At 43.9% G+C, this 14,713-nt stretch overlaps 1 protein-coding gene across 2 annotated transcripts in view; it reads right to left on the bottom strand.

Moving 5' to 3' along the window:
* The window catches only part of CEP89 (centrosomal protein 89), a 127,540-nt gene that overhangs the window by 75,026 nt on the left and 37,801 nt on the right, over positions 1 to 14,713 (bottom strand). For both annotated transcript variants that reach the window (XM_089667824.1, XM_089667825.1), the window contains exons 10-11: positions 12,824 to 12,907; positions 674 to 777 (exon numbers count right to left, since the gene is read on the bottom strand). In XM_089667824.1, coding sequence (XP_089523950.1) covers positions 674 to 777; positions 12,824 to 12,907 — 188 coding nt within the window. The remainder of the gene's footprint in view (positions 1 to 673; positions 778 to 12,823; positions 12,908 to 14,713) is intronic.

Raw genomic sequence — 14,713 nt, 5'->3', positions numbered from 1 at the left:
ACTATTCCTCCCACCAACACCAATGACGGGGCACTATTCCTCCCACCCACACCAATGATGGGGCACTATATCTCCCACTGGTACCAATGATGGGGCACAATTTCCCCCACTGGCACCAATGATGGGGCACTTTTCCTCCCACAGACACCAATGAGGGGGGCACTATTCCTCCCACTAACACCAATGATGGGGCACTATTTTATCCCACCGACACCAATGATGGGGTACTATTTCTCCCACTGACACCAATGATGGGGTACTATTTCTCCCACTGACACCAATGATGGGGCACCATTTCTCCCACTGACACCAATGATGGGGCACTTTTCCTCCCACTTACATCAATGCTGGGACACCTTTCCTTCCATTGACACCAGTGGTGGTGCACTATTCCTTCCATTGACGCCAGTGGTGGTGCACTCTTCCTTCCACTGACACCAGGACATTTTCTACTCCTGCTGGCCACAGTTTGACCACCGTAAAGCTTGAAGGACAGTAAATTAGCCCTTTGTTTAGAATGTTTGGAGACTCCTGGTCTAGACCCATGATATCTTGCCTGGTTTTCATCAAACCTAATAGAGAATAAATGTGCAGTTGGGCAGTCTGTCTATGGCCTGCTCAGCCATGAACAAATCTCACATAAGAATGTAAATTTGTAAAAATAAAAATGTACCATTCTTTAGCATTTACAGGTCTTTCCTGCTCCAACACCTGATGCAGAGTCTCATTCTCCTCAATCACCTGCTTGACACGGCGTTTAAAATTTTTCATCTCCTCCTAAACAAAAGAAAACAGAGGACCTATAAGGGCAACAATATCACTGTGCTCTTTCATTGGACCATACTCAACATGTTTAACCACCTTCCTACCACTAGAATGTAAAAAAAAAAAAAAAACATTGGTGAGGTGGACGTCTCTATCTGGAGTACAGTTTATAAATGGTACTTCAGAAATAGCTCTCAAGTGCCCAGTGCTGTGAACCAAGCCATCACGGGACAACTTGGAGCTGGCACCAAGCTGTTAATAGCAGATCCATTATGTCCTGCAAGCTGTGAGGTGGGACCTCCATGGATCGGACTTGTTTTTCCAGCACATCCCACAGATGCTCGATTGGATTGAGATCTGGAGAATTTGGAGGTCAAATCAACACCTCAAACTTGCTATTGTGTTCCTCAAAGAATTCTTGAATCATTTTTGCAGTGTGGCAGTGCACATTATCCTGGTGAAAGAGGCCACTGCCACCAGGGAATACCACTTCCATGAAGTGGTGTACTTGGTCACCAACAATGTTTAGGTAGGTGGTGACGTAGGTGGTTGCATGTCAAGTAACGTCCACATGGATGGAAGGACCTGAGGTTTTCCAGCAGAGCATTGCACAAGGCATAACACTGCCAATGCCGGCTTGCCTTCTTCCCATACTGCATCCTGGTGCCATTTCTTCCCCAGGTAAGTGACACACACCCACCCGGACATCCACATGATGTAAAAGAAAACATGATTCAGATCAGGCCACCTTCCATTGCTCCGTGGTCCAGTTCTGAAGCTCACATGCCCACTGTAGGCATTTTTTTGCTGTGGACATGGGTCAGCATGGGCACCCTGACCAGTCTGTGGCTATATAGCCCATACACAACATAACAGCGCAATGGTCATTTTTTCCTGCTTTCCACACATCAACTTCAGAGATATCATACTGGCTGCCTAATTTATCCCACCAACTTTCATATGCCATTGTAATGAGATAATAAATGTTGTCCACTCAACCTCTTAGTGGACAAGTTATGGGTGACCGAAATTATATTATATATACATACACACATAAAGAAAGTCGACCTCAGGAAAAAGGGAAAAAAATAATTTGGGTACAGTGTTGTATAGTAGGATAATTGTCAGTCAAACGATCACACCATTGGAAACTGAAAAACGAGCCCCAACAAATTCCAGTGGTGGACCCAAAAAGGATTTACAGACGTCTACTCTCTGCTGGACTCTAAAGGTTTCAAGTCCTTTGATTATTTTCACGATACGCACAAGGCACCGCCATGGGAACTCTTTTGTTATATTCAACTCAGACATTTTGCTCATTCCCTCCTCTTGAACAAATCTTCCCCTCTTACGCTCACATGGTTCGAGAGCACATGCCGCGTAGACCCACACTCTTCAGGCCTCATCTCACTTCTATATTCCAGCCTTAACTCTTTCACATCCACCAAAAAAATAACTTCTATGGCGAATTGAGAGCAAGACTTATGGCCCGTAGACACGATAAGAAAATCGTACAAAAATTTTCATACGAGGACTGATCGTCTGATAATCTGATCGTTAGTACACAGCTTTGGAGAGCCGATCATGACAATTCATGCAACAATAAACAAATGGAAAAATGCAAAAATGTTCCTAGATCGTACAATTTTAGTTTAATCAGCACAGCAGTAGTCCAAAAATACAATACAAATACAATACTTAACTTTCAAAATTATTTTCTTTCGTACGAGAATTTTCATAAGTTTAGTACCCTTTTCATTTTCAATATGGAGACCAGCATGCAAAAAAAAACAACAACAAAAAAAGGATGATCATTCTTGTGTACGGGCATTACGTTCCGAGAATTTTCCTTACAAGAATATTCGTTTGATATTCTTAATCATTACTGGGGTCAAATCGATGTTCGTTTTCAACAGCATTGACGGGAAAATTCGAAGAGGCAGGAAGGAAAACTTATATCGATCAAACTAATTTTTGGCCAGTGTATGTGGTTATCGTTCAGAAATTACATTTGTTTTAAAATCAAATGTTAACAGCAAAAGAAAATTTTTGAACAACATTCGTCCATTCATTGAATGTTCAAAGAATATCCGCACATCTTTTCTTATGAATATTCTTGTCCGAAAATCTAAACGAGTATGGCCAGCTTTAGGAGTAGCCTTTTGGAAGAAGACTGGAAGGAAATCCGGTTGTCCACAGCCACCTGCTCGAGGAATGTAATTGCACTTGAGACTTCATAAAAAAGTACTTATGCGCTGGTACACTGGTCCGTATCTCTAAATTTGTACCCGGCCACTCACCTCGCCCTCAGCTTCCAGTTGTGTGGACAGGAGGGCACAAAGGCCCACATCTGGTGGACCTGTCCGAGAGTGCGTAGGCTCTGGATTTGGGTGTACTCCCTGATAGACACGCTCCTCCACTACTAGGCCCTACTACTCAAACCCATAGAGGCAGTGCGTAAAAACATGATAAATTAATCACCTTCCTGTTTATCGCTACTATGCAAACTATTGCTCATTCTTGGAAGTTACCTTTTCTCAGCTTCCAGGAAGTCAAACACCACCTATCTGGCTTCACGGTCAATGAGAAATTGACAGCCATACTGAAAGATAAACATGACAATATCTTGAAGATCTGGTGCCCATGGATAGATCACTGCCAATCTGATTTGAGAGCATTACTACTATGACCATCCCTTTTTCCTTTCGCTCACTTTTGCAAGATTGAATCACTAGGCTGAAGCGACCCTCCAAGATGCTACTCCCCCCTTTCTTTTCTATCCTATTCTTTTTCTATTATTCCTTCCCTCTCTCCTAACCACCCCTCTCCCTTCCCTCCCCTACCAACCCCCTTTCCCCTTGCCTCCTCCGATACCTTTTTCCCCCCCCCTCTTTTTTTCCTCTTTGTTCCCAGTTGGGCTCTTTAGTTTTTGGCCCTCACATTGCGATGCCGGAAGGCAATCATGCAGGTGCTCTAATCTGAAATCATTGCAGAAGAGTAGGGCCTTGGCATATCCACAGGGTTCAGTCTTCTTTGGCTTTCCCCACAATGGGTTAAAATTAGTCTTGCCCTTTAAAAAACCTATACCTCCTCACTGCATCTCTGATATAACTGCCTTAGTAGCCTTGGTGGCTCTGATGTTACCGATTACTCTTGGTGCCTGCAATGGGGTGTCCCAGCCCCCATTTTTGTATTCCTGAACCCAAGTTTGGTTTTCATTGTATCTCACCATATAATTAATTTCTCTAAACATGTAAACTCTATGTCAGGGAGCGAGGAGCCAGAAACACAAGGAGGTGCAATTAAAGGTAGGTTTATTAATATAAAAATAAGACAAGAGTCTATGCAAGTCCAACAGCGGAAATCGTAGCCAAAGCCGGGGTCAAGAGCCAGGAAGAATGGTCGCTAGAGCCGGGATCAGGAGCCAGGAAGAATGGTCGCCAGAGTCGGGATCAGGAGCCAGGAAGAATGGTCGCCAGAGCCGGGATCAGGAGCCAGGAAGAATGGTCGCCAGAGCCGGGATCAGGAGCCAGGAAGAATGGTCGCCAGAGCCGGGATCAGGAGCCAGGAAGAATGGTCGCCAGAGCCGGGATCAGGAGCCAGGAAGAATGGTCGCCAGAGCCGGGATCAGGAGCCAGGAAGAATGGTCGCTAGAGCCGGGATCAGGAGCCAGGAAGAATGGTCGCCAGAGCCTGGGTCAGAAGCCAGGAAGAATGGTCACCAGAGCCGGGGTCAGAAGCCAGGAAGAATGGTCGCCAGAGCCGGGATCAGGAGCCAGGAAGAATGGTCGCCAGAGCCGGGATCAGGAGCCAGGAAGAATGGTCGCCAGAGCCGGGATCAGGAGCCAGGAAGAATGGTCGCCAGAGCCGGGATCAGGAGCCAGGAAGAATGGTCGCCAGAGCCGGGATCAGGAGCCAGGAAGAATGGTCGCCAGAGCCGGGATCAGGAGCCAGGAAGAATGGTCGCTAGAGCCGGGATCAGGAGCCAGGAAGAATGGTCGCCAGAGCCGGGATCAGGAGCCAGGAGGAGTCTTAGCCAAAGCCGAGTTGGTATCCAGGAAAGCAATGAGAAGCTAAACAGGAGCTTGCTGTTGTGCAACAGACAGGACACGAATGCAATGGACAGCCACAAACAGCAGACTTATATGTGATAAGCTGCCACCTCCTGGGGGAGGAGCCGCAGAGGGCTGAAAGCATAAAGGATCCCACAATGCTTTGCAGACACCTAAGATGGATGCCAGCACATGGAGCAGCACAAGGTCTGAGGAAAGGTAGGACCTTGACACTCTAATAAAAATGTATTGAACCAGAAAACTGAAAAATGGCCTTGGAATGAAGTGGTGATACAAGCTGGTACTAAAGCGATTAATCGTATGGGTATACAATCAAATGTAATGTGCGGTCGTCCACAGCAAGCAGAACACATGTCCTCCAGACAATGCAACCATATCAGTGGATGCTAAATTCTGATTGGTTGTAAGGGTTTACTGTAGTTTAACCTTTTCAAGTTTCTTGTAATAAGTTGAATGTGCTCCACCCCCCCCCCCCCCCCACACCCTCTGCAGACTGGCAGAGGTGGATGTTCTTGGCATCCATGCCACACAGCTTTGAAAGACAGCAAAAGGTTGCCCTCATTCAGAAATGGAGAGGAGAGTATCAAAACGGATGCTTTCAGATACAGGAAATGTACCTGCAATCATCTGATGATCTCTTTAGCTTTTCTATTGTGTTGTGTTCCGTATTCATACTGTGAAAGAACAAATGTTCTTTCTATTTTTTAACTTTTTGTTCAAAAAAAAAAAGAATAGAAAGTACACAGCTAGAAGGAAGGTCTTTGGCAGTGCAATCTACATTGTACCAAGCAACAACACAACAAAAACACATCAAAGAATGCGGCCATTATAGAATATGTAAACCTAACATTTCATATTCCTGATATGTGCCTGCTGTACCATGTAGTTGTGTTAAATAGTATCCTCTTCTCTTTGTATCGCTTCCTTTCTGTGAAGTCCCTGGTGTTCCTGCCAGTCCCTCTGCTTCCCTGACTGACTACACTAGGCATGAGAGAACAACGTGGTCAGTTCTCTAGCTATGCTGGGAACTCAGCCTGCTCTCCTCCAATGATTAGACTTGTCCTGACAACCCCCCCCCCCCATCCTGCACAGCCTTTCAGTGGGAAGTTCAGTGTAGTGCTGTTTCTCCTCCCCCAGCTCTTATGCAGCTGAGAACAGAGGGAACGTGATCACTTTAAAAAAAAGGGGGGGGGGGAGTAGTTATAATATTTTTTAATAGCTATACACAAGTGGTTTGCCTTTCACTTCTGTTTTAAACTGAATGGGTTGTTTTACAAAGTGAGGGTTTACAATCACTTTAAGGATACATTCATACTTGAATGTAGCATATTCTGTTGATTTTACAGGCTTTGTTTGTGTCTAGGAGTGATATGCCAAACAGGAGATTCACTGAGGCAGGTTAGTGCATTTTTTTTTTTTTCCCCATTGGTTTTTATTATTATTATTTGTAACGGGGTTAGCTCGGCAGCGGGTGTGTGTGACCCCCTGGATGGGTGCACAACACAAAAAGACAGGCACAGCACAACAACAGTGGAGGTGAAAACAAACAGGTGCAATTTATTTACAATATTTACAGAAAAATGGTAAACCAAAAAAAAACATCAAAATAAATCCTGGCCAATTTGGCTACTTACTGCAACAACAGCTTTCCCTAGCTACCCACTAGGTACAGCCTGCTGCTATACCTAGTTGCTAGTACTTGGAGGCTAGCCACACAGACTTTGGTCTCTCTGCACACAGATAACAGGTCAGCTCCCCAGACAGTTCAGGCACAGATCTGGTTCCAGGTTGGAGCAACTCCCTAAGCACTCTGGGAAGTTTTATAGAGATGTTAATGAGCCCACTACCTTCAGCTGGGCTCATTACCTCCGTGCTGAAGGACTCAGCACTTCCCTCTAGTGGTGCAAATCCCCATAAAGCCTGAACCTCGGACAAATGTATCGTCCATCCAGGACGCAACCAGGTGATTTCACATGCCTACTGTCACATATTATACAGGATTTATATGGCGCCAACAGTTTGCTCAGCACTTTACAATATAACAGGAGACAATACAGCAACAATACAGTTCAATACAAGAGGGATAGGAGGGCCCTGATCCTGGGAGCTTACAATCTAGGAAGCAGCTGAAAAATACACGTAACATGATTTTTCGGGTGCTCCCACTAAAGTCTATGGGGTCAAAAAAGCCCAAATCTGTCTGAAAAGAAACTCTTCTATTCTCCGGAGCAAACTTGCGCCTGAGCGCTCAGGTGTGAACCAGCACCATTTAAAACAATGGCATTTTTACAGCTGGTGTCTTATTTAATTTGTTTGTAATTAAGGAAAACTGGGTAAGGGATGTAATTTCTAGATATAAACATCCTATTCATGACAGGGGAGGGGTGCAAGCATAGGGTTGCTACACCATCCATTCAATATTTTGCCAAATGTGTGGGAGCACCCTCTGTGGTGCCTGGTCAGTTTCTCTAAGGACCTTTGGCACTTTTTGCACGGCCCTCAAGGCATCCGCAGACACTAATCTGTGTTGCCCTGTTATATTGATGGCTTCCAGCAGTCTCATGTCCGTGGTCTCTGACCACCTTATGTATCATGTCCGCGGTCTCTGACCACCTAGTGTATCATGTCCGCGGTCTCCGATCACCTAGTATATCATGTCTGCGGTCTCCGACCACCTCCTGTATCATGTCTGCAGTATCTGACCACCTCCTATATCATGTCCACAATATCTGACCACCTCCTTTATCATGTCCGCAGTCTCTGACCACCTCCTGCATCATGTCTGCAGTCTCTGACCATCTCCAGTAACATATCCGCAGTCTCTGACCACCTCCTGTAACATATCCACAGTCTCTGACCACCTCCTGTAACATATCCGCGGTCTCTGACCACCTCCTGTAACATATCCGCGGTCTCTGACCACCTCCTGTAACATATCCGCGGTCTCTGACCACCTCCTGTAACATGTCCGCAGTCTCTGACCACCTCCTGTAACATGTCCGCAGTCTCTGACCACCTCCTGTAACATGTCCGCGGTCTCTGACCATCTCCTAGAACATGTCCGCAGTCTCTGACCAGCTCCTGTATTATGGCCGCAGTCTCTGACCATCTTGTGTATCATGTCTGCAGTCTCTGACCATCTCTTGTATCCTGTCTGCAGTCTTTGACTACATTCTGTTGTGTGTCTGCTGTCTCTGACACAGAATCTGAATTTTATGTGTGGCCCTATGATGATGTCGGGGGCCACACTTGAGTTCCATATCAAGAAAATGGAGCATCACCACTGCTATAGGTAATTCAGGCCCCTTCAAAATAATAAACCCGACCTTTCCCAGAAATGGACAGCCAAACATCATTCTGTATGAGTCCAAACAAGGAATTAAGTTTATTAGTTAAAGGAAAAAAAAAAAGGATCCAGCTTTATACACCAAAGCACATCAGTCAATCAGCTGATATCTTCCTGCTAAAGAAACCCAGTTACGTCTCTATCTCTCCCTAGGCTCTTAAACATTAACCATTAAAAGGGGAAAATAGATTTTTTTTTAATGAAAAAAGATAAAACAACAAACATTTGAGAAAAATTCAGTGAAGCCAGCTGAGCACATCAGTCATGACATATTTAGGTCAGCAACCATATCAAGGAAAGAGTTTTCAAAACATTTTTCTAATAGGGAACAGTCTGCTCATCTTAGATCAGACAATCGAACAATTTCCTCCAGTCTGGTAAAACTGCCGCAAAAAAACAAAAATGGGAAAATAAACCTCTGTTTCAACTTAAAATAAAGAAGAAAATGTTTGAAATGATAATCTGTTGAAAGAAGTGAAGACAAAAAGCAGAACTCCAGTTATTTATTTTTTTAGGTTGACTGTTGACAAAATTAAAAAGGAGATATATGCTGCAATCTGTCACAAGTTTCATCACTTTTGTTTTTTGTTTTTATAGCTCCCGCTAATATTTCTAACTAGTTGTAAACACTGGGACTGTGTAGCACGTCCTATCCTAATGCCCTCCTTCAGCTCCTCCCTTGTGCTAGGCAGCAATTCATGACCGTCAAAATGACTGCATGGAGTTGTTGCAAAAAAACTGCAGATGTAATAGCTGCAAAACTTATAATTAAAAAAGGAGGACGATCTAACACAGTATTTATAAGCAGTGTACAGACTTAACCTCTTCCCGCCTTTGGGGCGCCCAGGGGCAGGAAGGACTGGTGATCATGTGACTACTGTCACATCCATCACATGAACAGACACCAGTCCTACCAGCTACCAATCTTTAGCCTGGACCGAGAGCTGTCCTTGACAGCTCGCTCTTTGTCTAATCATTGGCTGCCCAGCAAAGCATAGGGCACAAGGCGTGTGGGAGTTAAAGCCCACCCTTTGGCCACTGCATCTATGTGTTGGGCCAGCCTTTCTCAATCTTTTTACCCCAAAGGAACCCTTGAAATAATTTTCAGGTGTCAGGAAACCCTGGTAAGATTAGTCTATCAGTGGTCATTGGGAACATGCCTCTTACATTGATAGTGGTAAATGGAAAAAATGCCCCCCCCCCCCACATTGGTGGCCAGAAAGATGAGTCGCTGGCTCTGCCAATTGGCACTGGACCTTGAACAATGAAGGCACCATCAAAAAGGAGGTCAGTTAGCCAGAGCTCAAGGAACCCCTAGCCACCCCTGGAGAAGCCCTAGGATTCCATGGATCTCAGGTTGAGAATGGTTCTGTTGGACAGTCAGAAAGGGGTTAAGACAGAGAAATACAAAGTAACATGGTTACTTTATTATCTGTTTCATTTATCAAAAGGGATGAACTTTGATCACACTTGATGTCAAGTAATGCAACCAATTTTTTTTAACCCCTTCACGACGCCACCTCCCAGCCCTTAAACAGTTTCAGAAGCCAGGAGGCAGGATGGGCGGGGTTTAGGAATCATGTGACCGCCGTGACGCGTCGTCACAGCGGTCACATGATCGGGAAAGGTCCCAATCGATAGAGGAGACCGGGACCTTTCCGTGAATACAGGACGCGTGCTGGGGGCGCGCAGGGCGCGTGCTCTCAGCACATATGTTTTTTTATATTAGAATGCAAATGTGCGGCCGCTCGGTGTCCAGGCCCAGACGTCGGGAGGCCGCACATTTGTGTGCGGCCGGCGTGAAGAGGTTAAACAAAATTTGTTCTTATTTAAAGCGGTAGTTGCATTGCATACTAGCACATTATGAAAAACTTACCTTAAAATGAAGCCCTCCAGCAGTGTGCTGTCACCACTGACAGGGCTTCCATTGTCACTCGGACTTCCTTCCGGGTTCGCAGGCTCCAGCCGTTTGAATGGTCGGGCCTTAATGATGTTACTCCCGCGCATGCGAATCACAGTAACAGCACAGTGCTCAGGAATTTGGGATTTTTGTTACCAAAAATATGTAGAAGAATACATATTGGCCTAAATTTATGAAGCAATTAGATTTTGAAAATTGTTTTACTAGATATGTTTTATAGCAGAAAAAAAAACAGTTTTTTTTTCAAAATTTTCAGTCTATTTTTGTTTATAGCACAGCAAAATAAAAAACCCAGAGGTGATCAAAGACCACCAAAGGAAAGCTCTATTTGTGGGGAAAAAGTTGACATACATTTCATTTACATATACAGCATTGCATGACCGCGCAATTGTCAGTTACAATAATGCAGTGCCGTAAAAAATGACCTGGTCAGGAAGGGGGGTAAATCTTCCAGAAGTCAAGTGGTTAAAGGATAAGTTCACCTTTGTGAAAGTGTTACATGTTCCACCCGTTTTTAGGGTGTAACATGTTCCCACTGCTTCAGCCGCTACCTGATCCCCTCTCTCCCTGTGACAGCAGTATGGGGAGAAGCTCCCTGTACCAGCTGTCACCTTTTGAAAAGAGTGCAGCCATGCAGGGCTCATTTACAGAGTTCTGTGAATGAATTAACTACAAGTGCGACATCATTTGTGGCTGCTGAGTGTTCTGGTAGTTCATTGATTCTACCTGTCAGTGTGAAACTGCCTGGACAACTTTCACAGACAGTCTGCAGGAGTCCTCCATGGCACCAGCACAATCTGCTGATAGCTGGTGCAATGCTTTTCAGGCTCCTTAAAAAAAAAATTATTTTTCTATAGGTAAACTTATCCTTTAAATTAGACAAATGACAGAATATAATATATACTTTTTATGTACTGAATTTATTTTCTCTAGAGAAGAGGAGATTAAGGGGGGATATGATCTCCATGTATAATACATAAGGGGGGATATGATCTCCATGTATAATACATAAGGAGGGATATGATCTCCATGTATAATACATAAGGGGGGATATGATCTCCATGTATAATACATAAGGGGGGATATGATCTCCATGTATAATACATAAGGGGGGATATGATCTCCATGTATAATACATAAGGGGGGATATGATCACCATGTATAATACATAAGGGGGGAAATGATCTCCATGTATAATACATAAGGGGGGGATATGATCTCCATGTATAATACATAAGGGGGGGATATGATCTCCATGTATAATACATAAGGGGGGGATATGATCTCCATGTATAATACATAAGGAGGGATATGATCTCCATGTATAATACATAAGGGGGGATATGATCTCCATGTATAATACATAAGGGGGGGATATGATCTCCATGTATAATACATAAGGGGGGATATGATCTCCATGTATAATACATAAGGGGGATATGATCTCCATGTATAATACATAAGGGGGATATGATCTCCATGTATAATACGTAAGGGGGGATATGATCTCCAAGTATAATACATAAGGGGGGATATGATCTCCATGTATAATACATAAGGGGGGATATGATCTCCATGTATAATACATAAGGGGGGATATGATCTCCATGTATAAATACACCAGTGGTTCATATAGTGAACTTGGTGTAAAGCTATTCACAGAGGACAAGGGGGCGCCCTTTACGTCTGGAGGAAAAGAAATTTAATCTTCAAACATGGAAAGGTTTCTTCACAGTAAGAGCTGTGAAAATGTGGAATAGACTCCCTCAAGAGTTGGTTCTGGCCAGCTCAGTGGATTGCTTTAAAAAAGTCCTGGATTCTTTCCTAGATACACAGAATATAACTGGATACTAACATTTAAGGTAAAGTTGATCCAGGGAATATCTGATTGCCTCTCGGGGGATCACAAAGGAATTTTTTTCCCTGCAGGAGCAAATTGGATCGTGCTTTGCTGGGTTTTTTTGCCTTCCTCTGGATCAACTGTGGGTATAGGACTATAACTTTTTTTTTTTTTTTAATGTATGAACTGGATGGACTTTTGTCTTTTTGCAGCCAGACTAACTATGTAATAAACACTGGTCAAAGTAGATGAAAAGTGCTATTTTAAGTTGTGTTTCTTTTTTGTCTTCGGATTGCATAAAAAACTTAAATAATTTTTGCAAGATAAAAGTTGCTCTGGACCATAGGGGATGTCCTTTTTGATGTTACTTTCACGCGTTCGTTTTGTATTTTCTCCCACTAGCAGCTACCTGTAAATGAGGTGTCAACACCCCTTTTAACAGCAGCTGAGATAAACACAGCAGAGCTGGCGTGTGAGAGGAAGAAGCAGCCCAAGGAGCCAATCAGTTCATGTGCTAACAAAAAGCATGGGACAAAAGAAGAAAGTGACAGAGAGATGAGCTCCTCACTCTGTTCTACTCTCACTGTCCAATCACAGGCTGGGGGCGGGTCCCTGACGACCTGGAAGTGGATTGAATGATGTTGGCCATCATACTGAGGACATCTAGTGGTAGATAGAAGTACTGCAGGTTACATTTCTGCAGCAAAAGTCAGTTTGGTTATTTTATCTTTTTAAGGGGCTATTGAATCTTATCTGACTACTGTTGGCAGGAGTCCTGTTTTAATCCACACAGATATAATAACTTGCATTAAGCTGATAAAAAAAACAAAAGAAAATTATAAATTCACTTTAAATGTGTAAAAATCAGTTTGCACCCACCTCGAAGGACAGGATCAAGTTGTCTTTTTCCTTCAGTCGGTCCTCATATGCCAGCAAGAGGGGTGACAAGTATTTCATATCCAGCTGCACAACATAATAATATCTCATTGACAGTAATTTAGCAAATGGATGCGAATGCAAGTTACATGGGATGCTGATAACTGCTGATAATCTCACTTGAGCCAATCGCTACTGAAATTACGATGGAACAAAAAGAGATTTTTCTAGAAAATCTTCAAACAAATCTCCATCAAAAGTGTATGTCAAACCAAATTTTTTTGTACTTTAGGTTTTAGGTGATGGCACCACCGGGTCTAAAATGAGGTATAAAAACAGAAAGGTATTATTTAAAGCAGACTTTCTCAACCAGGGTGCCTAGGCACCCTGGGGTGCCTTGAGGTTTCTTCAGGGGTGCCTTTGGTAACATGTCTAAAAATTGTCCAGAAATTGTATACAAGCCAACAGGTGGAACAAGTCTGCCTTTTAGTTACACAAAGTCGCAGGTTTTCATTGTGCACCATTACGACCTTCTATCCGCCGGTGTCCTGGCAAACAATGACATCATCAGTTGATAAGGAGGATGTCAGCTGCCTGCACAGCATCCTAGTTTGACCCTCCCCCGCCCCTCTCCATCAGTGCTGGGGTCATAGCTAAGTGATGGAGAAAAACTGAGGGAGAAGAGAAACAATGGAATACTAGTCAGTACCACTGTGCAAAAGTATATTTGCTTTGGAAGAATACGTGTGTGGATGTTGCTGCGTTACATAAAACTATTAGAATATTTTTTCACATTTTAGAATGGGGTGCCTTGGAACTGTCCATCATTTTAACCTCCCTGGCGGTTTTCCCGAGTGTAGCTCGGGGTAAAATTTCTATACCACAAGCGGTAACCCCGAGCTACACTCGGGCTTACCATGCGGCGCTACTCTGGGGGTCCCTGCAGCACTTACCTTGTCCTTCGTTCCCACGATGTGTCCCCTGCAGCGTCCCCAGCCATCTCCTCCGGCCGATGCCGGCATCCGGCTTCTGTGTTCCGGTCCCCATGACGTCGGGACGTACCGGCGCCGCCGCCGCCGTCGGCGGCGGCGGGAAATTTAAAAAATTTAAAAAATGTAATTTTTTTTTTTCAATTTTAAATAGTAAAACATTGCTGTTTCATCCCATTTCACATACATATTGTCCCTAGTGCTTTGTCCTGTGCCCTGCCTGCATTTTGTCTGTTCTTTCTGCCTGGAAACTTAGAAAAGTCCATGGCGTCCAAAAAGCGTCCCTTTACGTCAAAAGCGGTTTTAGACCGGCTAGAGAACAGCGATAGTAAATCAGAACCACTTACAGAATTGAGTGATAATAATTTGTGGGGAAATTTTCCTAAAAATTACAGCCTACAATAAAAAACTATTTCCATGCGAAAAAATGGTACCGCTTTCAGCACAAAAAATCAGAAGGAATCATACCGCCAAGGAGGTTAAAGGGTGCCTTGACTGAAAAAATGTTGAGAAACATTGATTTAAAGGATACGTCCACCTTTGAAAACATGTAACATGTTCCTGCAGCTGCTCGGGGATCAGAGCACCTGGTGTGACAGCAGTAGGAAGAACAGTTCCCTGTACCAGCTGTCACTTTTTGAAAAGATTGCGGCAATGCGGGGCTCCACTCACACAGCCGCATCATTTATTCACAGAGTTCTGTGAATGACTAAACTACAAGTACCGATATCCTTTGCGGCTATAGACTTTTAGTTCTCAATTAACTACCACAGCGCTGTGGAGCACTCTGGTAGTTCATGGATTCATCCTGTCAGTGTGAAATTGCCTGCCCATATGATGTACGAGCAGACAGATTACACTGACAGTCTGCAGGAGTTCTGCATGGCACCCATGATCTGCTGAT

Source organism: Staurois parvus, unplaced genomic scaffold (assembly GCF_062004578.1).
Source record: "Staurois parvus isolate SC_StPar_1 unplaced genomic scaffold, SC_StPar_1.0 ptg003601l, whole genome shotgun sequence".
Classification (NCBI taxonomy): Eukaryota; Metazoa; Chordata; class Amphibia; order Anura; family Ranidae; genus Staurois; species Staurois parvus.
This window is presented reverse-complemented; position numbering and strand designations above follow the sequence as displayed.